Source organism: Pleurodeles waltl, chromosome 6, assembly GCF_031143425.1.
Source record: "Pleurodeles waltl isolate 20211129_DDA chromosome 6, aPleWal1.hap1.20221129, whole genome shotgun sequence".
In the NCBI taxonomy this organism is placed as follows: domain Eukaryota; kingdom Metazoa; phylum Chordata; class Amphibia; order Caudata; family Salamandridae; genus Pleurodeles; species Pleurodeles waltl.
The window spans coordinates 1,543,998,904-1,544,025,298 of NC_090445.1; the positions used below are offsets into that span (position 1 = coordinate 1,543,998,904).

At 43.9% G+C, this 26,395-nt stretch overlaps 1 protein-coding gene across 2 annotated transcripts in view; it reads left to right on the forward strand.

The window, feature by feature from the left end:
* Window positions 1-26,395, forward strand: part of UBE4B (ubiquitination factor E4B) — a 658,693-nt gene that overhangs the window by 146,443 nt on the left and 485,855 nt on the right. For both annotated transcript variants that reach the window (XM_069241178.1, XM_069241179.1), the window contains 3 exons: window positions 3,651-3,765; window positions 10,693-10,776; window positions 19,065-19,121. In XM_069241178.1, coding sequence (XP_069097279.1) covers window positions 3,651-3,765; window positions 10,693-10,776; window positions 19,065-19,121 — 256 coding nt within the window. The remainder of the gene's footprint in view (window positions 1-3,650; window positions 3,766-10,692; window positions 10,777-19,064; window positions 19,122-26,395) is intronic.

Sequence of the window (26,395 nt, forward strand, 5' to 3'; positions counted from 1 at the left end):
TCGTCCCACTCCACTCTGGGCACCGGACCGCCTGCTTCAGCGCGTCCAGGCACCGATTTAAAGTCGGCCCCTCCGGAGCCGATCAGCTAAGCGTGCGCCATGCTCGGCTCCGTGGCCACGCCCCCGAGAGAGGGCGATAGTTTTGATGTGCCTGATACTCCTGTGAATAGTAAGGCAGGTGGGAAGTAATGCTTCTGAGCTGGACACCTCAAGTTCTGGTGGCAAGGCATTCTCCGTCAGCCAGGAGAGGTACTCTGCAACAAGAACACAGTTATTTCAGATAACCATACATCACTTTACAATCAGCCTAAGGTATTGAAGGCATATTGAATCTTAAACAATGACAGTGAAGGTCCGGTATCCGACAGGTGAGAGCATGAGGGGGATGGTCGTGACGAGGTTAGACGAAAGAAACAAAGGCATTTGAAGAACTGGTTAGTAGCGATCGCTCTGCATATGCAATATACTTACCTACCCGTAGACAGTATAGTTGAATATAATATATGTTTAGACTTGTGTATATCACTGTTTTGAAGTTGCATTGAAAATGCATATTAGTAAAATGTCAATAAAAACAGTTAAAAAAAAAAATACAATTAGCCTGAGGTGCAAGTTCTTATTGAAATATTCACTAAAAGATTTTGAAGTCCATGTGAAGGGTCCTTGAGCAACTGACCCGTGCACTAAATCCTCAGCAAATATCCTTCTGCTCAACTGATTCTGAAATCTTTCTGTCCTTAACGTTGTTACTGCACACAATTAATTTTAGTTTAGCCAAGGCTTATTTATTCCTACTCCAATTGCTAGGGTGTTCTTGAAGAAAAAAAGGGACACCAAAACTAGAAGTGGCAGGTTAGTGCACTAAGCTGAGGTCCGGAATAGCTTGAGCATTAAACCTCAAAAAGATAGTCGTAGTCAGGTCAGTGCAGGCATGTCAACACCAGATTGATTGAACAGGTTCCAGGGTTCAAAGTTATTGGAAACTGACCAGAAAGGACGGACTTCAAAGTGGGGATTGCTGGCCTGAAGCTTCCAGGCAAAGATGTCCAGATTATTCTTGTTGCGAGAGGCAGGGTTCGAACCCCGATGATGGTGATTATGGGAGACACATCTTTCTCAAGACAGATTGAGAAAACCAAGCAGAGGATTGAATTTGAAAGCAGTGTTTGCAGCCTATCCTGTAAGTGGAGCCTTCTTGAAGATCACAGAGTGTTTCCTGTCAATCAGAAGGCTGTCTCTGGCAGGAAATTGAGGCCATTAATTGGATGGCAGGGCAGCTAAACAAATAAGCAAGCATATCCAACAATCGTGAGGATAGCAGTAAACCGAAAATTACAAGAATTTGCACTTAGTGTAACAGATCTTGAAACTGTTCACTCAAACTAAAGTACACAGCTGGCCTAAATGAAGTACACAGAGTACATTGCGCCTGTCTAACTAGAAAACATTGAAAAGTGTGTGGCATAGTACATGGAACCTGAACAACTAGAAAAGAGTGACAACAGTGGGGAACAAAGAGCACAGGGTGACCAAGGTATGACATACACATTAGTGTCCCAGACATTATGGCATGAGAGGGCCAGATTAACCATGAATCAGTGATCCCAGACAGGGCTCAGTGGCCCAAGGCAGTGCCCGAATCACTGGCCACAGGTGGTAAAGCATATCAGTTGCCAGAGACAGCAGTGAGATTTAGTTAATGTAGACAGCAATACCCGTCAATAGTCCCAGACAGAAATAGGCATAGTTTGCCAAAGATATAAGCATCCATGACCACCAACAATGATGAGCAATACTGGTCAGAGACATTCCTTTTTGGTGTAATGCCGCAGTGTGCATAAATTACCAAGGCACTGACTTGCATAAGTTTCCACTGTCAATAGAGGCCTCAGTGGTCAAAGGCAGTACATGCATCAATGGTCCCAAGCAGAGATATGGATCAGGGTGTCCCAGGTAGAGACGTACATCAGTGGTTACAGGTGGAGATGTGCATCATTGTTTCCAGGCAGTAATGTGCATCAGTATCCCCAGCCATTAGTGTGCATTAGATGCCATTTTAGTAATATGCAAGAACAGCCCCATTCTTTAATATACATTGATGGCCCGCACAACAAAATGCATGGATGTTGTAATGAGTATCAGTGGCTGAAGCATTCATCAGTGGCCCTAGAGAATAAGTATATCAATGGCTCAGACTGCAGTGAGGACCCCAGTTGGTAAAATATGCAACAGACTCGGGCTGTAATATTCATCAGTGGCCTCAGTCAGTAACATGCACCAGAGACACCAGCCTGTAATACTACTGACTAGCCCTAAGTGTGACTAGTCTCAGTGGCCCCAGCCATTAAATTAGTGTTTTCAGATATGACTCCACATCTGTGTCAGTGTGTGCAGCACCCCACACCAAAGTTAAATTGTACTGTAACAACTCAGTAGTTATGCATGTGAGTGCCAGAGCTGTTTAGTTCTCTGCTGATCTCATGGTGAAAACACTGTGCACAGCATAATGCAGGCCAAGTCTTGTCCAGGCCTCCATTGTAGGGCCCTTGATGTCCGGCCCACAGGTTGCTGGTCCAACGACTCTTCTGTAGCTCCATCACTAAAAGCCACCACAGCTGCAGATGCACCATAAATCACACAAGAGACTTGCAGAAGGTACCAAACACAGTTCCATGGCTAGGAGGCCAATCTGCCTGAGGTTGAATCTCATGCATTGACCGGGGGCAAGGCCGTTCTCCTTATGTTCATAACCACTGTGGCTAGATATGACTGGAGGGATAGGGGTAGGTGATTTCTGAAAACTTCTGATTTCTGAATATGCTGTCAGCTCAGTCTATTTGCATTAGTAATACGGACCTTGTGGTGATAATTGGAAAATCCTAGAGTGTATTATTCTAACAAAGGATTTTTGATTGGCTGTGTTCTGGCATACTACACGTAGTGGGAGATATTCAGTGTTTATGAACCATGATTGGGAAATGGTACTAAAAGTTAAAAGTAAATTACTTTTTCTTCATCATTGGCATCTTCATAATTAACAGTTAACTGTCCCACTGAACATCCCCCATGACCATAGTGTATTATGGTCTCCCAAGAAGATATCTTTAGAACTGTGCATCTGTTGACTGTAGTAGGGAAGTGTGAGTGCTTTGTGAGTAATGGCCTCAAATATAATTTCATTAAAGTATTATTTAAAAAAACAAAAAAACAAAAAAAAAAAAACTCTTCTGTTAACCCTGTCTCCACTGCAATTATTCTTGTTATTTATACTGAAGGTGCTTAGTTTATACTAAAGCTAAATTATTTCTCACACTTGAAGATCACTTTTATACAGGATGTAAACAGCTGAATGCAGGAATGAGGTTGGGCCTGATGTGTGTTATGTGAGTTGCACCCCAATGGCTGGATAGCTGCATTCACAAATGGTATGAATATGAAAAGTCTGATATGTCCACTGTAAGCCAAAATGAATTGATACTCTAATTTAAAGGCTTCTTCAGTGCCTGGTATGCATCCTAGAAAGTTTTGTTGTTGTCTTAGGGTGGATGCTGCTACACATCTCCAAAGGCTCTGAGCACTTTGGAAGCCTTATCCTCTATCTACGGTAACTCTCCTAACCACAGTACTGTACTCCTTTTTCCCCTGAGCAGGTCCGTGCGTCAGCAGTCGCTCTTAGTACCTTACATGCTATGCCGGAACCTGCCATCTGGATTCATCCAGGAGCTCATGCGAGCCACACACCAGGACGAGGAAGTGTTTCGACAGGTACAGTCTGACATGCTTTAGTAGACTGTAGTTCTGAACAGGAAAAGGATAATGGAAATGAGTATTCATTATATCTGATAGAGACTTCTAGGTGCAGGTTCCTTACCTTTGAATTTTCCCCAGGCGTCAGACTGGATCTGGCAGATTTTTCATAAGCAGTACCCATATTCACCAGTAGGTGGTGGCAGTCGGCTCTGTGTCCGTTGTCTGCGTCGTCCGCATCCATAAGTGACATTGCGGTACCTATGTAGGTGGAACCCAGGGGCACTGGCTTCAGTTCTTTTCTTTCTTCACCAGCCAGCTCTGATCTGAGAGAAGAACTAACCCTTCCCTCCAGTTTTTGACTGGCCTTTTTTTTTTCTTTTTTTTTTTTCTTCTTTTTTTCCTTTTTGTTGACTATTTTTTTTAGGCTTTTCCTCCTTCTTTGTTGAGGATATCATCACTTAAGACCCTGCAGAGGCTGTTAGCGGCCAATGTTGGTGATGGATCCGCACCTCATCTCTCTGTGGTGTTTCGCATGCATCCACGACCCAAAGTCATGCTCTGATTGCCGGGCCATACGACAGAAGGCTTTGAGATATCGGTCCCTAAAGTTGATGGCGGCCCGGCATGTGACTCCGGGCAGGTCGAGAAGAAGGTCCTGGGACCGGTCGAGGAGCCCTAAGTCAGCGTCATCCCTCTCCAAGTCCTCGGTGTGATCGAGTAAGTCGAGGCACAAGAAGAAGAATAGGATGTCGTAGCAGTCTTCAAACTTCTCCTCGGCCGATGTAATGAGGGAGAGTCTCCATTCTAGGCCTCGTTCCTCAGAACTTGCACCTGTGGCTGCTCCGCGCATCCCCGACTTTCCAGGAGCCTGAGCAACCCCTGCCCGCTAAGAAGTTCTATGAGACCATGCACCTCATTATTGGGTAGTCTGACCCTGTAAGTGCACCTTCGGGCCCACGGGCCAGAGGGGGTCCCATCTGGTTCCATGCCGGTGTCTTCAGCTTTGGCTCCGATGGGTCCTGAGGATCCAGTCCTGGGTCTGGGCTGATGCAGATCGTACCATCTTGACCTTCCCCGGCACTGGACCTGATGCCGATGCTCCGGGAGCCATTCCGATTGTTAACCTTGACTTTGAAATGGAGCCGGATGGGCGTTGCTCGATACTGACTTTTATGCCAGCAGGAGGCTTGCCTCCTAGATCGGAGCTTGCACTCTGTGTTCTTGGGCTAGTCCTCGGGAAATACTGGGAGAGGTTGCTGGATCTTTTTGGATACCAGCCCTATGAGGAAGAAATGGACTGGCGTGAGGATTTGGGTGAAGCTAGTGGTCTGGACACCCCTCCGGATATTGATATGCTTCCTCCCTGTACGGTGGCTACAGAGGAGGGAGCTTCCTATGCATTGTTGGTGAGGAGGGCAGCTGAGGTCCTAGACCTTCAGCTACCCTCGGTGACAGTCAAGACTAATCTCTTGACAGAGGTGTTGCAACCTGGAGCTTCCACGTCTGAACTCCTACTCATATTCAATGATGCCCTCACTGATGTAATTTTAGGCACCTGTTAATAGGAAGGTTGACTGCCGCCATCGCCACGTACCTGGGGATCCATCCTTCCTCATGCTGCATCCTACCCCTGAGAGATTTGTGGTCCAAGCCTCAACTTCACATGGTGCTTTCCCTACCACTCCCCCGATAGGGAATCCAAGAGGCTGGACTCATGGGAAAATGTTTTCTTTTACCAGCCTGGTATTGCGGTCCATGAACACTGTATGCCTTTTGGGCAGTTATTCCCAATCTCTGTGCAACATGGTTGTTCAAGTGCTGCCACAAGTTTCGGCTGAGGCCTAGGCAGTATGCTCTCAGGCTTTTGCCAATAGGAGCGAGGCAGCAAAGTCCACAATTCGTTGTGAACTTGACACAACTGGCTCACTAGGCAGAGCGGTTTCCAGGACAGTGGCCCTGAGGCACCACGCCAGGCTGAGGACATCTGGCTTTTCGGGAGATGTCCAAGTTTCCATTATGGACATGCCCTTTGGTGGCACCTGTCTCTTCGAAAACAAGGCAGATTAGGCTCTCAAGTGCTTCAATTGTTCTCAGGCTATGGCCAGATTCTTGGGCCTTACGGCAGCCCCCATTCCCCTCATTCTGCCTTTCGCAGCCATGGAATGGACTTCCAGCTGTGCCACTTCCTGCCCAGCCACCATGCCGCGCATGCTTCACAGCCTCTATGTGGACGAAAGCGCAGTATTCACGACCTCTTGGGTCAGGTGGCCAGCAGTCTGATCAGTCTGCCACCCCCCAGCTGCTGCAGCCTCTAAACCCTCCTAGTCTGTCGATTTACAACCATGGGCACTAAGTTGGCTACAGGATTTGCCATCACCTCCCCACTGGCAGTCCATAACATCGACAGATGGGATTTGCAGATTGTCTGAAGGGGCTACTCCCTCCCCTTCAACACTACCCCTTCTTATATACCACCATCTCACGACCGATTGACGGAGGATCATCTGTCCCCTCTCCATGAAGAAGTTGCGGATCTTTGGCAAAGGAGCAATAGAGAGGGTTCTAGGTGCCAGAAGTAGGCTGTGGTTATTATTCCTGCTATTTTCTTCTTCCCAAGAAGGGCAATGGCTTTCGTCCTGTTTTAGAGCCCTTAATCTCTTCTTCAGAAACAAGAAATGCAAAATGCTCATGTTGGCTCGGGTTTGGTCTGCCCCGGAGTCAGAAAACTGGATGGTAGCGTTGGACTTGCAGGACAGTGACTTCCATGTCCCCGTTCTGCCAGCCCACAGATATTAACTGCAGTTTACGGCAGGCCACGAGCACTTTCAGTTCACTGTGATTCTATATGGCTTTACCAGCGTCCCTCAGGTGTTCACCAAGGTTATGGAGGTGGTCGCAACTCATCTGCTGAGATCATGGGTGCTAGTCTTTCCCCATCCCGATGCCTGGCTGTTGAAGGCTAGCTCGCCCCAGACTGTCGTTTCTCACCACCACATTATGGGGGTACTTCTGCATTTGCTGGAGTTCACTAACAACGTGCCAAAATCACACCTGACTACCTCTCATGCGCTCCGTTTCATCCTAGCTGTTCTGAATACTGTGCAGTTTCTGGTATGTCCTCTTGAACGGCGAGTCCAGGATACTTGGAACTTTCAGCCTCTATCCTGGATTTTGGTGAGAATGACTCTGAGGCTGCTGGGCCTCATTGCCTCATTGCCTCCTTCATCCTGCAAGTAACACATGCCCATTTCCACATGTGGGCTCTGCAGTGAGACCTGAAGTTCCAATGGGCGCAGCAACAGTGGAATCTTTCCGACGTGGTCCAGATCTTGGAGGGAACTGCAAAAGACGTGCAGTGATGGATAACAACCACAATTGGATCAGAGGTAGACCCCTCTCCCTTCCCCAACCAGATCTCACGGTAGTGACAGATGCTTCACTCCTAGGCTGGGGTAGCCATCTGGGAGAGGCAGAGATCAGAGGCATCTGGTCTGTGGCGGAGTCTGGACTCCTCATCAACCTGTTGAAGCTCTGTGTGTTCTTACTAGCTTTGAAAGTATTTCTTCCCTCTCTCAAGGGAAAGGTAGTGCATATATTCATGGACAATGCCGCTGCCATGTGGTTTTGCATTAAACAGGGTAGGGTGGGGTCAGGGACCCTTTGTCAAGAGCCTCTGTGCTTCTGTACATGGCTGGAACAGCAGGGCATATCCTTGGTGGATCAACACCTGGTGGGCTCTCTGAACGCCAGAGAAGACAAACTGAGCTGAATATGCTCAGCTGATCATGAATGGTGCCTTCACCCAGAGCTGGCACCTGAAGTTCCAGTGGGTGCAGCATCAGGGGAGTTGCTTAGACATTGTCCAGAACTTGGGGGAATTGAGAAAGACGCGTAGTGGTGGATAATGAACCGCAATTGGGTCAAAGGAAGACCCCTTTCCCTTCCCCAACCAGATCTCAGTCTTGACAGATGCATCACACCTGGGATGGGGCAGCCATCTGAGGGAGGTGGAGATCAGAGTCCTCTTGTATCAAACAGAATCTGGACTCCACATCAAACTGTTGGAGCTCTGTGTGCTATGGCTAGCATTTAAGGCATTTCTTCCCTCAATCAAGAGGAAGATGGTGCAGATGTTCGCGGACAACACCACCGCCATGTGGTAATGCAACAAGCCAGGTGTGGTCGTGGACCCTTTGTCAAGAGGCTTTGTGTCTCTGTACATAGCTGGAACAGCAGGGCATATCCCTGGTTCAACACCTACCGGGCTTTCTGAATGCTAGAGGAGACAAACTCAGCCAAACATGCCTTGTAGATTGTGAATGGCATCTTCACCCGGAGGTGGCACAGGGTGTCTGTTCGCACCTGGAGAGAACACGCAATGTCAGCGGTTATGCATGCTCGAGTTTCCAAGATGGATCTGGCTCAAAGACACACTGTCTTGAGTGGACCTCAGACCTCCTGTATGCCTTTCTGACCATACCAATCCTTCCCATAGTTCTCAAGAAGTCCAGGAAAGACTGGGCCCATGTCATCCTTTTGGCTCTGGACTGGGCAGGGACAGTCTGGTAGCCTGAGCTACTGAGCATGGTCATGTATCCTCTGGTCAGACTGCCCCTTCGGGAGGATCTTCTTTCGCAGCAGCAGGGGAGACGTATTCACCCAAACCAGACCACACTCTGTCTTCATGCATAGAGATTGAGAGGCAGGTGTTGAACACTCTTGACCTTCCTCCCAATGTCGGTAATGTCATCCTGGCAGCCAGACTTCCCTCCACCAAAATGATATACGCCGGCCATTGGAAGTAGTTTGTGGCATGGTGCACAAAATAGTCTGTTAATCCTCATTCTACACTTCTTTCTGAAGTCTTACTCTTTATTCTTTCTCTTGCCCAGCAGGGCTCTGCTTTGGGTACTCTTAAAGGCTGTTTATCTGTCATTTCTGCCTTCTGAGGCTTGCCTGATCAGCCCTCTTTGTTTAAATCCACTTTTGTACATGGGTTAATCAAAGGTCTTATTTATCTCTCCCCTCCTTTCCAATTCATTATGCCCCAGTGGGATCTTAATTTGGTTCTAAAATTGTTTTAAATGTGCTCCTTTTGAACCTTTCCACAAGTGTCCCCTCAGGCTTCTCACCTTGAAAACAGCCTTCCTTGTGGCAATTAGATCTGCCTGTCGAGTGAGTGAGCTGTAGGCCTCGTCATCTAAGCCACCTTCCCTCTCAATATATCCTGACAAACTGGTGCTTCGCACAAGGGCCTCTTTTCTACCAGAGGAGGTCACCATTTCATGTAGACCAATCTGTCACCCTGCCACTTTTTAGGCATCCTCACATCCATCTAATCAAGAGGAGACACTCCATCATCTGGACCCAAAAAGAGCATTGGCATTCTACCTTGATTGTACCTGTGATTTGCGGGCAGACGACCAACTCTTCATGGGGCATGTGGGTGCGAAGAAAGGTCTGGCGGTGCAGAAGCGAACCATCTCTTTTGGGGTCATACTCTGCATCAAGATCTGCTATGCACTGGCCAAAAAGCAACCTTTGGAGGGCTTGCAAGCTCATTCCACCAGAGCTAAAGCTCCGACCACTGTGTTAGCATGGGCAGTTCTGGTCCTGAACATCTGTCAGGCAGCAACTGGGGCCTCTCTACACACGTTTATTAAACATTACTGCCTGTACAGTCATGTCCTTAGGAATGGACACTCTGCCCATCCGGTCCTGAAGGACTTTCTCATTTGAAGTTGATTTGCAGACCCACCTCCGGGGACAGTATTTCTTTGATATCTATTATAAAAGGGAAGGAATCTGCAGCTGTAAGTCTATCAAATGAACAAGTTACTTACCTTTGGTAGCACCTTATCTGATAGACTACATCTGGCTACAGATTCCTTACCGGCCCACCCATCCTCTCTGATCTGCAAACAGATTTCTAGGGATGCTGATTACACTTTCAGGGCCCTAGTTATGTCACACCAGTGGTCAGTGTTCTTCATGGATCCACGCTTCTAACGTGGAAAGTCATGAAAGGAAACTGACGCCAGCGCACCAATGGTGCCTGTCTAGATACCATGATGTCACTTTCGGCACGGATGACGCTGACGACTGACATGGAGCCAATCGATGCCACCTACCAGCGCGCAGGGCTGCTGCTCACAACAAATCTTCACCTGACTCCTTGGGAGAATTCAAAGGTATAGAATCTGCAGCTAGATAGTCTCTATCAGATAAGGCGTTAATGAATGTAAGTAACTTGTTCTTTACTTAGCCATGCCTCCTTCAACAGTGGAAACACTCCTATTTAGGGAAAAGTATTCTGAAAGTCCTTTGTTTTGTACCAAGCAGAAGGTCTCAGTTTGGTAGAACAGAGCTTAGCTGTTTCAGAGCAGTACTACCTATCAAAGAGACTTGATTTATTGCTTTACAGAGTGAACTTCAACCGCACTGTAAAGGGGTATGCTAATGTTGCCCTAATTAGTAGTACACATTCTGTCAACCTTGGGTAAATGAAAATCTTAGGGTACCTTCTAATGTTTTAGACTGTGATGGTAAGACCCAGCATAGATCCTGGCAGAGGGTGCATTAGCCCACTTAGTCTCTGTAGTCCTGTTTTCCCTCAATTGAGTCTTTTTACAGTGCGAGATACTGGTACTTGTAGTGCTTCTTTCTTCCAACTTTGTTGCATCTCTCTAAATCTTTTTCTTTATTTCTGCCAAACACCTCACATGTGCATAGGTATGTCTTTGTCTTCCATGTCATATTGTGTATCCTCCCTTCTGCTTCTTTCTCCGCTTCTCCTTCACAAATGTCTGTGAGTTACTTGCACTACCATGTCTCATTTCTCTCCTTGCTTTCACTCATGCCAATTTATATGCCTTTCCTGTGCTGATATCTCGATTTGCCGTCTCTGCATTGATGTCTTTGTGCCTTTGCTTTATCTTTTAGATATTTATTCCAATATTACAAGGCCTGGCTCAGGCAGCCAAAGAGTGTTCCCTTGACAGTGACAACTTCAAGTACCCTTTGATGGTAAGGCAACAGTTGCTTTTTTATCATTATGGTGTTGATATATTCATTGATAAACACTGGATTCAAGACATATTTGTCTTAGTCACTGCCACCAGTCATGGGCAATTTGTAAACATGTATATTGGATTTGATTTTGTAAATATTTTCAAAGGTTAAAAGGAATGCTTACGTCAAATCTGGTTAGGTTTGTAGACACTGTTTTTTTTTTTTTCTCCTGATGATAGCATGACAGGACAGAAATGGTTGCAGTGAAATTGCAGAAATAGTGCCATTTGTGGGTAGAATATAACTTGCTCTGCCCTGCATTTTAATAGGAAAATAAATAGTAGAGGTTAAAAGTCAGAGCACGGATTGTATGGTTGGTGTTGTAGGGGGCTTACCCCTCTATATTTTTGGAGAAATTAATAATAGGAACTGCACCCCCAAATGCTGCGGATTGCATTTTTGGCGAGTTGTATGCATGTTCATGTAATGAATAGGGAATAGTAGGTGAATGTCACTAAAATGCTAAATACTACTGCTTACTTGTATTACTATATGTTGTATGCTTAGTGAGAAAGGAATTGTGGGAGGATGGCATGTAGTAGAACATAAGCAATATTGAGTGATTTTGATATGCTATTTATGTATAGTTAGTCTGACAAGACAAACTGATTTTATTTTTTGGGTCCTGTATAAAATTGGTTTATTATTTGGATTGACTGAGTTCCCACTTCAAGGAATATTCAAAACCCTTGCCAGGGTGGACCCTCAAAGTTACTAAATTAATCTGAGCTCAACTCTCTTATGCTACTGCCACAGAGCAGGCAGGCTTAACGTAGGGAATGTGTATAGTATTAGTGCAGTACCAAAACAGTAATACAGTCAAAATGCAAAACAATACGAAGCCGGAACAGAAATAAAAAATAGAGTAGAATTTAATAAATACAGTGACACCAAAATTACAAAAATCCAATAAGGGGAACGAGTGGAAAATCATTTGTTAAGCTTTAAATCGGAATCTCACCAAGAAGAACAAAATGTCAATGATAGTCAGTGCTTGTGGTAGACCTGGACCAAGGTGCAATTTGACGCTGACCGTGATGGAGCACCGGTCGGAAACTCAAATGGTTCATTCTGGTCAAAGATTTTACCTTGTGACTTTAGCCTTGTAAGTCCCAGTCCGTGACAGGAGTACACTTATAAATACCCCTGGCCCTTTAGGGGAGGCGTATGGAAAGTCGCAGGGTATCTGGCAGAGGCCAAACAGCAGGGCTTATTCCACGCTTAATTGCCACTGGTCAGCTGGGTAGTTGCAGGAAAGGCCTATGTAACTTGTTTTACCCGTATAGCTTGAATAGGGGTTAAGACTTATGACTATTGGAGTCCACTTCATTGTCCTGGGCACAAAAGGGGGCAAGTTCATTTCTTTAGGGCTCTTCTCGGGTGACAGGCAGCAAGTCTTTTCTGATCTTCTGCAGGCGCTGAAAGTGTTCTGAGTGAGTCCCTAGAGATGCCACATTTATGCCTGGAACCAACTAGTGGGTGGGAATGACTCCTGAGCATGCCCTAACCAATGGGGCAAACGTTTCTGGGGCCAACCCTAGCCATTTTGAGCACTTTCTAGATGACAAGAGTCTTCTGCCATGATAAAGCTAGCAATCTCACGCTGCATATTCTGGTCAACCTACACTTTGCTCCTGGGTGGCATTTCACAGCTTTGTCATGCTTTTTCAAATGCTAATCCCTCACTGAGAGAAGCTGGATAGTTGATGTATGCAGGAAAATCAAGCAGGGAAAAGGCACCTTTATAAAAGTAACTTGTGCATTGTAGTGTCTTCATCGATAGTCATAAACATTTAATAATTCAGTGGTACCTGTATGGACCCAAGATCAATTCTTGATAAATATCTAATCCATTTTAAAGTTCCATATGTCGTCACTGTGCATCAGTTTTCATGAGCTGAAAATACTCTGTAATAGTATATCAAAGACTCAATTTCTTGTTTGTGGAGAATGCAGTGACTGAACACCAATTTGAACCTGCATTGCAGCATTATTGCTCATAAAAGTGAAAATGCATAAAGTAATAGAAAAATAAAATGCAGAATGATAGGCTTACATTGCAGAACAGCTGAAAAAGGGTATTGTTGCTCCATGAGACTTCTCTATACACAGTGCACCCTACTGGCAGTATGCCTCAGAGTTCAGTTGTTTTTTTCGGCTCATGTGAGCAGGACCTTAGGATCACAGTTAGGTATTAAACCTCAATTTTTCCTTTATAGATTCTCCATGTCTAGCGTATCATTTGCCTCTTGGTGGCAGTGAGGTTGGTGTCCTCTAAGGGAGCTCCCCTTCTCTTCAAGTATTTTTATTTATGTTGTGTTATGTATGGACATGTTATTAAGGCCCCTAACGTTCCAGGTGATAAAAGTATATGTCAAGGTGGACGCCATAAGGGTTGAGAGTTGTAGTAGCACCCTGTGTCACTGGGATGAGGTCCCAATTTCTCATGCAGGCTATGGACCCTGAACCACTGTGCTAACATTCCGGCAGATCAGGGAGGGCAGTCCAACATACAAACCCATAAAACCGTGATCACACCCCTAACTCCCAAGCCTGAGGACAAGAAGAAAAGTACACCCCGTCCAAACCAATGAACAAACATTGAACATACGTGCAATTGTCACACGCACAACTTCAATACTGGTGTGGTGCAGCGGGTTGGATGCCTCCCAGCTTTACATCACACCATCCAGACAGCAAGACAGAATAAGCAAGCCCAAAATTAACCCAGGAGCAAGATAGCAATGGAGTAAACACTGTCTACATTTACAGGCATACACCGCACCATATAACCAACAGTAGTACAGTCAAATCATTTTATCATCATCAGTTGCGGAATGAGGGTTAAGAGCCTGCTCCACTTAAAGCCACCAACACTTCCACTACCTTCTGACATTCATGCAGCACCTGGGAGCTATAAGGGCTTGCGCCAGCCACCCCAAGCCTCCCTCCCCCACCATCCCTGCCTCCTAGGGGGTCTCTGGGTCTTTTGCCGATTGTCAGCAGCCAAGCTTTCACCCTTCTGAGGGAGGTGATCAATCCATTCTCACACCAAAGTAGATGAGGTAAGGTTAAAAAAGTTTACATTGTCCCCGTGGGTCATTCGTAGCCTGGCAGGGAACAACATAACAAAAGCTATCCCTAGGTTCCCGGCACTGTAAATATCATTATTCTGTTATTTTCCACCATTATGTCTTTTTAATCCAGGCTTGACTTAAGATGTGATCTTATTCTTATTAATGTAAAGGGTTTGCCACCAATGGTCTGGGACTCGCACCTGGCAATGGAAAAGTGCATAGAATTGGGAGAGACCCTCCGGGCAACCTCATCACAGACCATTGTTCCAGAAAGCTGGTCTTGTTGGCATTGGGGCCCTCTCTGCACTCTGCTAGCCCTATAATCCAAAGACTATTCCTCTTGGCTCTGTTTTCAGCATCCTCCACCCTGATTTCTAAGGCAGTTGATTTTATAATGGTTTCATCAGATCTTTGTGCCCTTTTCAAGGGGTTTGAGGTTATCATTAATTGTTTTAGTGACGACAATCCTCTTAAGGTCTCTTGGAATATACTTGTGTACAAGTCTGGTTTGTATGGAAGGTTGCCCTATTATGAATATTCGAAAGGCATTAGAATGAAGTGGAACAAGGTGGCTCTCAATGTTTTTATGGATAAACCTTTGAATGATAATAAGGAGACCTTTCCTAGCTGCTTGTCGGCTGATTCCGACACATGTGCTGTCCAAGACAGTTCTTAAAAAATCTGCCTGGCCTTTTCAGATATGCTGTTATCTAAGCCGCCTCCCACTAAGGTTAAGCCCTTTAGTTGATTTGATACCACATGCATGATAGCCCATAAACCATTAAAGTTAGATCTGCACACATATCCCAGATGCCCACAAGTGTGTTGCATATACAAGCAAGTGTGTTGCATATACAACCAGACCTTGAAAACATGTAAGAACGAGATTAGATGTAAAGCCTGGGAAGCTCTGATGGAGGCAGGCAGGGTTGGAGACCATATTCTGGTAGATCATAAATTGGCCATATTTTAAGGATTCTGGTCTTCCTAATGTGTACTCTTTATTACCAGAAGAGAGATGGGTGAAACACTACACTAATATCTTCTATGTAGAGGATCTAGAGTCTGCACCCACTTTGTTAGCAGATGAATTGTCCTCATCGGAAACTATACCGCAAGAGTTTAAGAATTAAGTCATTGTAAAGGAAGTGGCTACTGCAGTGTCTAGGAATATTGCAGGGAACGCACCAGGGATTGATGGTGTTCTGGTTGATATTTTCAAAGGTAGTACTTCACTGTGGGACCCCTCTTCTAACTAATGTAAAAAGAGCTGCTGTAGTTGGACTCCTCCCAGAGTCGTGGAGCAAAGCAATTGTCCCACTTTTTAAGAAAAGGGACAGAGGACAGCCTAGTTGCTATTGTCCACTTTCACTAATTGATTCTAGTACAAACATTTTAGAGAGTGTTACTGTGTCCCGCTTGGATGCCTGGACTGAAGAAATCAACATTCTAACAGTAGTTCAGCTTGGCTTCCAACCACGGATTGGAACAGTCGAACAGAGTTTAAATGTATACCTTTTCGCTAGGAAATATGTCAATTTATAAATGGGGGGCACTTCACATAGTGTTTATGGACCTAACAAGCACGTTGAATTCGGTACATTGAAGTAAGCTATGAGTTATAGAAGAACAAATGAGGTAGAAAAAGAACTGCTAATCATATTAAAACTCTGCCATTCTGATACTTCGGTCTCAGTTTGATATACTGCAACAGGAGAATTAACCTCCCCTATCAGAACACACAGATGGGTAAAACAAGGTTGTATCAGGACACCTTTGCTCTTCCTGTTATATATAAACAATGTTGACAGATTTTTAATAACAAAAGATTGAGATATGCTTAGGATGGGAAATCGCCCAATCCCTAAACTATTGTACACCGATGATGGGGTTCTCATTTCGAGAACAGCAAATGGTCTTCAAACACAATTGGACTTGTTTTTCCCTTTTGTGGAGGACCTGGATTTGAAGGTTAATTTTACAAATCCTGTGTGATCACGTGGCGCACAAAAGGCAAAAGTTAGGTGTCACAGGCTGGGAGGCGTTAAACTTGGCAGAACCAGATCTTTTAACTGTTTGGGAATTTCATTTAATGCTTCACTTACACGGAACCCTCTGCTAACACTGAGAAAACAACAGTTTCACAAAACTTTAGACGCAGTGCACATAAGTTTAACTGGCTTCTGATGTACGAGTTAGTTCATATGTATGAGAGTAAGTGCATCCCAGTTGAGTCATATGGGGCTGGTATTTGGAGTTATACTAATCTTCGCATCCTGTACCATAATGAAAATCGATTTATTTGCAGGTTATTATGTACTCCAAGAATTACGGCATTCATCACCTGCCATGAAGAAGTAGGGTAATCCTACTTAGAAGACACTATTGGTATTGCCCCCTGATTTTATGGATCAACTGTTAGGCTAAGCAGGAAGCGTGAGGGAATTCCTTGGGGACTTGTCTCTTGGTAATTCTCACCCTATACCTTGGCTTGCATACGCTAAGGAATTGTTCAATTTATTGGTAACTCCTGAATTATGAATCTTGAGATCGTACATTTGTGGTGTCAAACAAAAATCAGTCCGTGTTGCCAAGAATATCGCATGGAGCAAAGGAGGGTCTGTGCAGCCAGAATGTCTAGTACTGTTAAGTACTCTATCTGTACAGGGATGGAATCTATCTAGTGGTTTATAACTATTCTTAGGAATAGCTTTTATTTAACTTGTTTACGAATGAGCACAATGCACTTTATTGTTGCTTTTCCTCTCCAAGGCACCTTCTTTCGAGCATTACCGTGTTGCTCCCGCAATATTTCCAGCCAGAAACGTGTGTCACTTTATGCTTTTTTGCACATTATATTCATTTCCATGCCGCATGTTCTTGATGCCTGTTTTTCGCCTGCCGCTTATTAGAACCTATATTAGTCCTGATCTTTTTGCAGAGATAAGAAACTCCTGATATGTTTTCTGTTATAAATTTTATTAGCAGCTCAATCAAATTGAAGAAACTTACTGAAACAAGCTGCTTACCATTTAAGAACTAACTGTTCATCGTGTATCCTATTTTTTTTTTGCACTGTATTTTAGCATGTTTTAGACAAATAGTTGAACTTGCTGCATTTTAATATCTTTGTAGTTAATGATCTTCAGATTAATTTTGTAAAGTTGATACAATGTACATGTGTTATTGTTGAATTTTAGTTCTTTCATGGCTATTTTCAGCCGAATAAAGATGTATTGACTGTCTGAGTAGAATATATTATTAAAGATAAACATAAATGCTCAAGTTGTGTATTTTAGCGGAAAAAAACCCCAAATTTGTGATCTGAAATAAATATTTGCAGTAGTATGTCACTACTAACTGAGAGAATTTATTTGGAATGATTTGACATGGAGTAAGTTCTTCACTGTTTGACCCAGGCCCTAGGGCTACATACTGCGTGAGCCTTGAAAACAATTTAAATATCTAATATGTTGAATTGTCCTCTGCCCCCCTGGTGTGTGCATTTAAAATCAAGAATAATCCTGTTGGTTTAATTCGATGTCCTCTTCCCTATCTAGTGTCCTTATATCAATATAATTTCACAGAAGATGGAAGGCTGCAAAAGAGGTTGCCATAGGCTGTTTTCTTAAGTTTCAAATTAGGGATTTGTTTATTCCTGGAGTGTGCTTGTAGAAGGTTTGGGAGCCATTTGTGGTTTGGTTGAGTGGGAGAATCAAACTAAATCTGCGCTTCTCCTACCCTGTGAAATCTGCAGTCCTCTGCCTTTTGGAGGTGGAATAAGCACCATTCTTGCAATGACTGAGTATTAGCTGGCTCCGTTGGCACAAACATTTAACCAGCAGGCCTGTCAGCCACAGATTAAAATTACTGTCACCTGACCTATTTAGACATGGCAGGGCAATCAGTTAATTGCCATGATTCACAGGAAGAAACCTCCCTGTGTTTCAGTCAATTTTTCCCAGAAATAAACCCCTCAAAGTGTGTGATTGTTGCTGGAACATAAAATACTTTGCCAAGTGGCCACAAGATTCATTGCTTCTCTTAGCAAAGTTAATGGCCTCCACTGCAACTGCTGTACTGGTAGTTGTAATTAAGACTTTGGCGATCTACAAGACAGTTTGGGATCTCTTAATTATTGTTGGAGGTCTTCCTCCACAGCAGTGGAGGGTCTAGTCTTTGACCTGGAGGCTGGCTGGTCGCCTGCCAGGTTCTAAATGAGATTATCAGGCCATGAAGTTTGTCAGCACTCTGTTGCAAATGTTTGTTTATGAGGACTGATTCATTCACTACCTCATTCTGTTAAACAAGTCAAAAACCCATCCTGATTAATAAAAAAAAATACAGGTCTGAAGGCCGATCACTGCCTCCATCCTCAATTTTCCCCAACCCCAAATTAAGAACCATGCTTAGGCAAATTCCTTTTAGCTGTTTTAAAATCCATCCAGGGTAAAACATTGCTAAATTTGTTCAGCAGTCATATATTCTCTTTCGGTATGTCTCCTGTTTTATGTATATTCCCCATTCTCCAAGAATATCTTTTAGAGAAAAGTATGGGTTTAAGTATTGATAAAAGTATATTATCAGTGGAGCTTATTAGTCGCTCTCTGACCTCAAAGTGCAAGTGAGGAGGGGGGGAGGTTGGTTGACAGGGTTGGGGGGGGGGGGAGGGGGTTGTTGTGTTTGGGTGGAGAAGGTGGATATTGTGGCCTGGTCTTTTTAAGCTATATATTGTTATCATGTATTCTTTTGAAGGAAAAATAAAGGCACGTCTGGGCCCACTACTTGTTCAAGCAAAAGCATTAACACTATTGCTCTTGCTAGAAACCACGTGATTGGCTTTCGTGGCCGGGAATTATTTGATGGATAGTCTGCAGAGCATTATGTATAATGAATTGATTGATTGTGTACGTTTATAAGAAATTATTAAAGTATACAATGTATTTGTTTTTATTGAGCACATTATCTTCTAGCTTATTTTCTTATGTAATGTGACTATGAGGGCCCAAGCCCAAACAAACTGATATAAAAAAAACTCATGTGAAGTAGGAAAGTGGTAAAGGAATCACAGAGCTACCTTTTTGAACGCCTGGAAAGTACATGGATACTTCCAACACTTTCCACCTGTTGGCTCCTCTAAGTGCAATTTCTGCTTATTCCTCATAGGCACTGGCTGAGCTGTGCGAGATCAAGTTTGGGAAGACTCACCCTGTTTGCTGCTTGGTAAGTGTCTGTTGTATTGAAGGAATATCTGCAGTGTTCCATCATGAACTCTTATAAGAGTCACGTTTTGTAGCCAATTCAGTTGGGTTTCAAATCCTAAAATCAAATTTTAAGACTTTATAAAGTTGTTGTATAGTTTGTTTTTGTTTTAATTAAAAGGAGTTGCCAGTCTCTGTCATTGTTTTGGGGCTTTAGTCCCTTACCTTCTTTAAGCAAAGGAGGGCATTTCAGCAGTTGCCAGGAAGGAGATATCTTTAGTTTAAAAAGAGCATGCACTAAGTTTGGTTACATGCTATGCTGTTGAGGAAGAAATGATGCCCTGCACAGATTATCTGGTGGCCTTGTTTTGTCTTTTTATCGATTAAACAAGGCATGCAGGATGTTTTTGCAAAATGTGGCGACCAGTTATTGCACATCTACCTCAATCCTCCTCTCCAGAAAGAAGGTGTATTTGAGTAGGAAAGTTTATTTTGCCACAGGCCATTCTCACAGACTATGAACAAAATAAGAAAATCAACAAAAAAAGTAATGCATGTGCAGTGTAGGTGCAGCACTGTTGTTTTATGGGTCGTGTTTCTGATGTCTTTTGCAGAACTTGCCTCCTTATAAGCCTCTTCGGGGTTTCCCCAGAATCCATGGGTTCTGCTCGTATGCTTTTGATTTTGTTAGCCAAACTGGGGAGGTGGAGTTTGACTGAGATCAGAGTGAGTGCTTTCTTATAGCAATTTAAAGTTCCCTTTGTCACATGTATCTTATAAAGAAACCAACATTTGCAGACACTGAGTTATGGTCTCTTCCTGCCAATTATTTGTTTTTCTTCCTCCTTTGCAATCTAACCTTGCCTTGTTTTTTAACTTTGAAGTGTCACGTCATCAGGACATGAAATAATAGAATTTGCGGTAGTATAACTGGCACGCTTCCAATGAGGCTGTTAATATCTTTCATCTTCAAAATAAATTTGTAGTACTAAATATTTAATAGTTATGTAACATTCAAATCTCTGTCCAGTTACTGTATACATGTACCTCCCAATATTCAAAGTATCGCTGTATGGTAGTCATCTTTCCTAGTATTAGATATACACAGAACCATAGTGAGCTAACAAGCCTGTATCAGTATGGTTGAGAAAGTTCATTTTCAAGACTTCCAAAACCCCAGGTGTTCAGCTGTAGACAAAACCCTCCACATCTGTCACTTTGAGCTTAAGGCAATCTTTCTTAATCTCCAGTCTCCTTTTTTTGTTCTAGTCCTTTTCCATTCTAAAGGACAACCCTGCTGTTATCTCTTACTACAATATGTGTGACATCACTTCCTCTGTCACCTTGTCATTAATCTGTGTGATTGAGCTCTTCATAACAGCATAGTCCTTGTTGCATCCCACAAGTAGGGGGAGGGCAGTGGTGTAACAAACATGCTCTGCAGTGAAGTCTTATAAGTACACCAGATCAAAGTTTGCAATTAATCAGAGCGCTTGTTATAACTGCCTTTCTGCAAGTTGCCAAGGTGCTGCCAAACCATCCAAAGGACTTCATGGTCCAGATTTATTTGGGGCACTATGTGTGGAAGGAGAAGGGGAAAGACAACACCGAAATAGCAGTGCACATCCCTGAAAATCATGATGTGCCCAGGAGAAGACTATGCCAAGATAATCCCGTAAGAACCTGGGCTGGGCCACCCCCTTTTACGTCTGCACTCTGAATGTTCATATCCACAAGCTTTATGGTGAAAAGCAAGTTAGTGTCTGCAAGTGGCGAGGTCTGTCCGCCCTCATGATATAGTGCTAACTTTCTTTCCAATACCTTGTGAGATAATAATCAGGAAATTGACTCAGTTGAGGAGAGAATCGGAGCTGCCCAAAAAATCTTTACAGGGAACTCCGGTCTCACTGTTTGCACTGGTTTAACTGACTTTAATGGTGACACTATTATGCCTTCCAGACCAGGAGGACCTAGAGGTAGTGGAAAGATGGTGTACCCCTGTCTCTATGATAAAATCATTTCCATTGATGTCATAGAAGAGCCTGTTATAAGACAGTGTTCGGATAACTTGGGCTCACCTCGTGTTAAAAAGAAAAAGGCTGCAGCACACCCTATGCGAGGAAAATAACGCAAAAAATATAAAATTGTGTCTAACATAAACTCTGCTCCCTGGACTGTTAAAAGCAGACAACCTGGGGGAGGATGTGCCTCCTCTATTATTTGCACTCAGTTGGGCTGGCTTGAGAGCATGTTTTCAAAGCCTTGTAACTCTGTCATTTGTTGGCTTGAAACGATTGAGGAAAGCATCCTAGGGGAAAGGAGTGGTGCCAATGAACAACTCTGACTTGAGGATCCTTCACAAAGGTAAACTTACACGTGACCCTATCTTTATTTGTAAGTTTACTGTTTCATTTTGTAGTAATTTTAAACTAGTTTGCTTTATTTAGCCTACAAGTGTAGTTACTACTTGTAACGTTTCTCACATAGGTGGAGATCATCCTATTATAAAGTATAGGTAAAAGTTAAAACCTTTATTAAACTTTAAACAAAATTAGTCAAAATAATTTTAAGATAACATTGATGTGAATTAGTTTGAAATATTTATTTTAAATGTAAAATATATTTGTAAAACGCTACAGGGTTATTGACTTAATTTGGAATTCAATTATAATTATTTTAAATATTTATTTAAATGAAAATTATTTTTCCCAAGATTAATATTTTTAAAAATCTGGAACAGTGTAGGCCGCCAACCCCCCTTTTATGCAGAGGGAGACCATTTGAGCATTCAGTTCTGTCTAATTACTTTACTCTTCTGAATCTCTGTTCAACCCCTGACCAGAATCCCCAAATCCTTTGGCAAGCCCATATGTAATGTACAAGTGTGCCCTGTTGCTGGCAGCATCTCAGGCTACTATCATTGCCTACCCGGCCTATCTTTAGGAGCCTACTTCATGTATAAAATGCTTGATCGAGGATCTTAAGGTGTATCAGATTGAATCCTGGTCTAATGACGACTTCTCATTTATCCTCCGAGATGCCCCAGTCCTGTTCCCACCTTTTCTTGAGGGCAGAGACAGAGGTTGGTGACAATTATTTAGTATAGTATTGTAGATCAGTGATGTGTGTTTGTGCAGTGGTGTGGCTATATTTCAATGGTGTCTCGTCCTGTATCCCAATATTGAGGAGTACTTTGTCAGTTTGTGACGAATATCTATGTATTTGAATCTTTGTGAATCTCTCAACTCATACAGTGACTGGAAGGTCTTTGAATGAGAGCTTAACCTGTTGTTCCCAGTGTCTCCCAACATGGATATCCCAACTGTGAAAGTCACTTAGGGTTTTCAGATCTTTTGACTTCAGAATTCCATACGGGTTTCTCATGGTTGGGTTGGCCTTATTGCTCGTGTGGCCTATTTCCAGATTTTTCTAATTGAACCTGCAGTTAATGCCAGCACTTGTCGCTGCCCCCTCCCCTGTATGGTTTGCACAGATACCCTTGGAGGCCTAAAGCCCTCCTGTCTGCTGTGATGGAGGGTTACTGCTGCAGGGCAAACTTTTAATTATTTATGACCTCCATCTGCTCAGTCCAGTAATACATTTCTGTATGCAGCGCAATACCCCACTCGTACAGACTTCTAGTTAACATACAATTTGCAGTGTCCCCTCCCGTCCCAGAGCAGTGTGACCTAATCACAACATCCATGGTTCTGAAGAAACTGTCCAGTACCTCATACGGTGCGTTTTGCAAGGCATAAACTTAAGGAGAGTGATCCCTTTTTTTTTTTTTTCTTTTTTTTTTTTCTTTTTAGAAATGGCTGTTCTTTCCATCCTTGTCAATGCACGTCATTTCCATTGTTCTGCATTTGCATTATTTCGCCTGATCCAGGTTGCAATGCTGGATGCTAGAATTATTTTCAGTCTGTCCTGATGTAAATCACTAGCTATTTAAATCCTTCTGTAGTCCATTGCAGTGGACACATCAACTCCCTGCGGGTACTCCGAACTTGTCGGTGAGTAGGCCACCTATTTAAGCCAATTAATGGTGGTATTGGCATACAGTGCAAATATGTCTCCTTGTGATCGAGTGCATAGGGTCAGCAAGGTACAACAATATGTCACTCCTGTACAGCAAAATTACATCCTCCCATTCCGGGCTCCATTGTAGGCCCCTCACTAAGGCTTCTTTTTTTCTCACCCATTAAGCCAGTGGCAATATCACTGTGGCAGCATCACTATGGCAGACTGCAGGGTGGACAATGGATAAGCCCTGTCGAGTTCCCTGACCCAACTGAAATTCCTGAGAGCCATGCATTCGCACCCGAGCACAAGGGCGAGAATACAGCAGTCAAATGTAGCACCTGAATTTGCTGCCAAAACCCATTTTCTTTAGCACTGCCATCAAATATGGCCATTTGAGGGAGTTGAATGCCTTTGCGGCATCTGACCATAGTAGCACCACTGGTTGCCTCACTATTTTGGCCAACACCCTATACAACTGATGAAGATTACGGCGGGTTGTTCTGTGGAGCATGAAGCCTGATTGATCGGAGGCGATCAGTTTTTCAATCCCAGGCTGTAGCCTATTGGCAAGCACTTTGGCCAATATTTTAGCCTCCATATTTAGTAGCAAGATTGGCCTGTATGAGGTGCATTGACCGTTGCCCCTCTCTTGTGGAAGAAGAGGATGTGGACTGTGCTGATATGCCACAGGAGGCAACTCACACCTCTTGGTGCATGCAGGTAAGGGCTTTGCCAAGTTTATCCAAGGTATCTTAAGAACTCAGCGGGTGGCCAATTTGGCCCAAGGGTTTTCCCACTCTTCATTTGTTTTATTGCCTCCACTACCTACAACTCTTTCCCTAGATAGCTTTTTATCATCCGCGCTCAGTCGTAGTGAGTGAATATCGCTCACAATAGCGAGAGCCTGGTGTTCAGGGTATTTATTGCTGGGCCTATAGAGCTTCTCCAAATTTACAGCAAATGTGTGCGTTATATCTGGAGTAGACTCCACCAGCGGCTCCTTGTCTAATGGATTTGCTGGAGCAACTGCTACCTCCCTTTCCGCATCCAGGAGTTTGCTGGCTTTGTTTCCCACCCCCTACAGTCAGTATTGTTTAGTTCGCATACTGTTTTGTGCCTAACTTTCCACCAGTTGCTTTCCTTTCTGGTAAGGTTTATCTGGTGAGCTAATGAGACCTCCGGTTGTACACTGCATTCTGCCTCCCGTTGCCCCATTCCCCTCATGGCTATACCATCTTACTTGTGTTGACCCACTGATTTGAATATCACCTTCCCCTGTATTACTGCATTATAGTCCTCCAATAGAATCAACTTTGATGTGACAGATCTTGTTTTATCAATGAAATACAGTTATGTACATCCCTATATATCTTTGTCTTCCAATCCACTCCTGTCCTGGGAGCATTTCCTAGTTTCCAGATGCACATACAGGGGAGAATGACCCAATAATGCCCCTAGGCAAAAACTAGGCCTCTGTATACCTCTCTCCCTGCACATGAGGTACCAGAAAGCAGTCTAGTCTGGAAAGGGATTGCATACAACCCGACGCCAGGGAAAATTCTCCGTATGTCCATCAGACTGCACAAAGTTCCTCAGTCTGTTGTCCACCTTGCATGTTTGACTTGTGGCACCTATTCTCTCCATACCTGTATCCATGGTGAGGTTCGGGTCACCTCTTAAAAAATAAAAGCATATTCTGTGCCTGTGCTATCCAGTGCCCCCATCTTCTTAAGCATCATTGACTGTAATCCCTATCGGACATACCAGGATGCTTACTCATTCAATTCCCCTTTAATAGCTGCGTAGCAGTTCTCAAATTCTACCCATGTTTGTGTTACTGCTAAGGGAAATGAGCATATCACCAGTACACCTACTCCTCTTCACCCCTAGGGTAAGAATAAGTGGGCAAGGACCTTATATTTCTCTTTCCACAGGAACCCACAGTGATCTCCACCAGTTATTTCTCCTGCAGCAGTATAGGAATTTCTGAACAATAGCTTGCTTCACTTTCTGCCTAGCTCATTCACATTCCAAGCCAGAACCTTTAGGTCCATGATTCTGGACCTATGCATACCTGCTCAGGTGCCATCACTCTTTAGGTGCATCTCTAGCTTCACCACAACTTGCATCGCCCGCATCTATAGCTTCACCACCTCTTGCTTCACACCCCCACCCCACAGAGCCACCAGGGGACCAATAATGAGCCCCTCTCCCTCAACTGCTTTATGCTGTGAGTTTCGAACTAGCCACATCCCCGGCGTGTGAGGAATCTTGTGGCACCCCTACAAACATAAACATGTATTTAACTAGTAAGAACAGTACCAACTTAGTCCACTCCCTAGTTTCAGGGAAAAGGGAATACATCATACAGAGCATGAGCAAAGATGTACTGCCTCCATATCTGGCATTTAATCTAATCTTGCCTCTGGGTCAGTCCTTTCTGGTTCTGGTGGTCTCAGTCCCCTTGACAGTCTGCACCACCAGTCTCTTGGTCCATCTGGATTCTGTCTGGCGCTACAGGGCCTGCCTCTGTCCACTGCATTTACAAGCTTGGACTTTCAGGGGTCCTTTGTCGCCTCGGTCCTGCTTGTCGCCAGCCATGCAACTGTTCCCACACTGTAAGAAGCTGGCTATCTATGTAGTGCACCAATATATGGGGGCACCAGGCAGATAGTCCAGGTAACCCCTATTGGTTTTGCAGGGTTACAAATGTCATACCCAAAAGCTCTGTTTGATGGTAGTGTTGGTGAGCAGTTAAGCTTACCAGAGGGTAGTGCTAAGCATTTGTTGTACTCGGAGGCAATACATGTGAGACACACTCAAGAAGAACTCGAGACCAATTGTTAGAAAAACAGTTACTTTTGTTTATGTTAGGTTTCAACACTAGAATACTGTTGCAGGAATAAACACTGATGCAGTTTGAAGAAAACAAGCAAAAAACTTGAAGTGTCTTTAAGGCAGTAATGCAATCCTATGGAAACAAACACGTATTGCACCAGGGGACACAGACTGCTGTGACAGCTGTGTGCATCTTGTTTTTAGGGGGTTCCCTGAGGATGGCACAGTATGTGCTGCAGCTCTTAGGGACCCTCTACTCAACCCATTCACTAGGTACCCTAGATAGCACTCTCTAGGGACTTACATAGGTAGAGGAGTGTGCTAATTGTACACATTGTTATGTTTTTATAGGGAAGGAGCAGTGGCACTGGGGACCTGTTAAGCAGAGACCTAGTGCACCTTGAAACTCCTTAGTCCCAGTGAGCAAATGTGGTG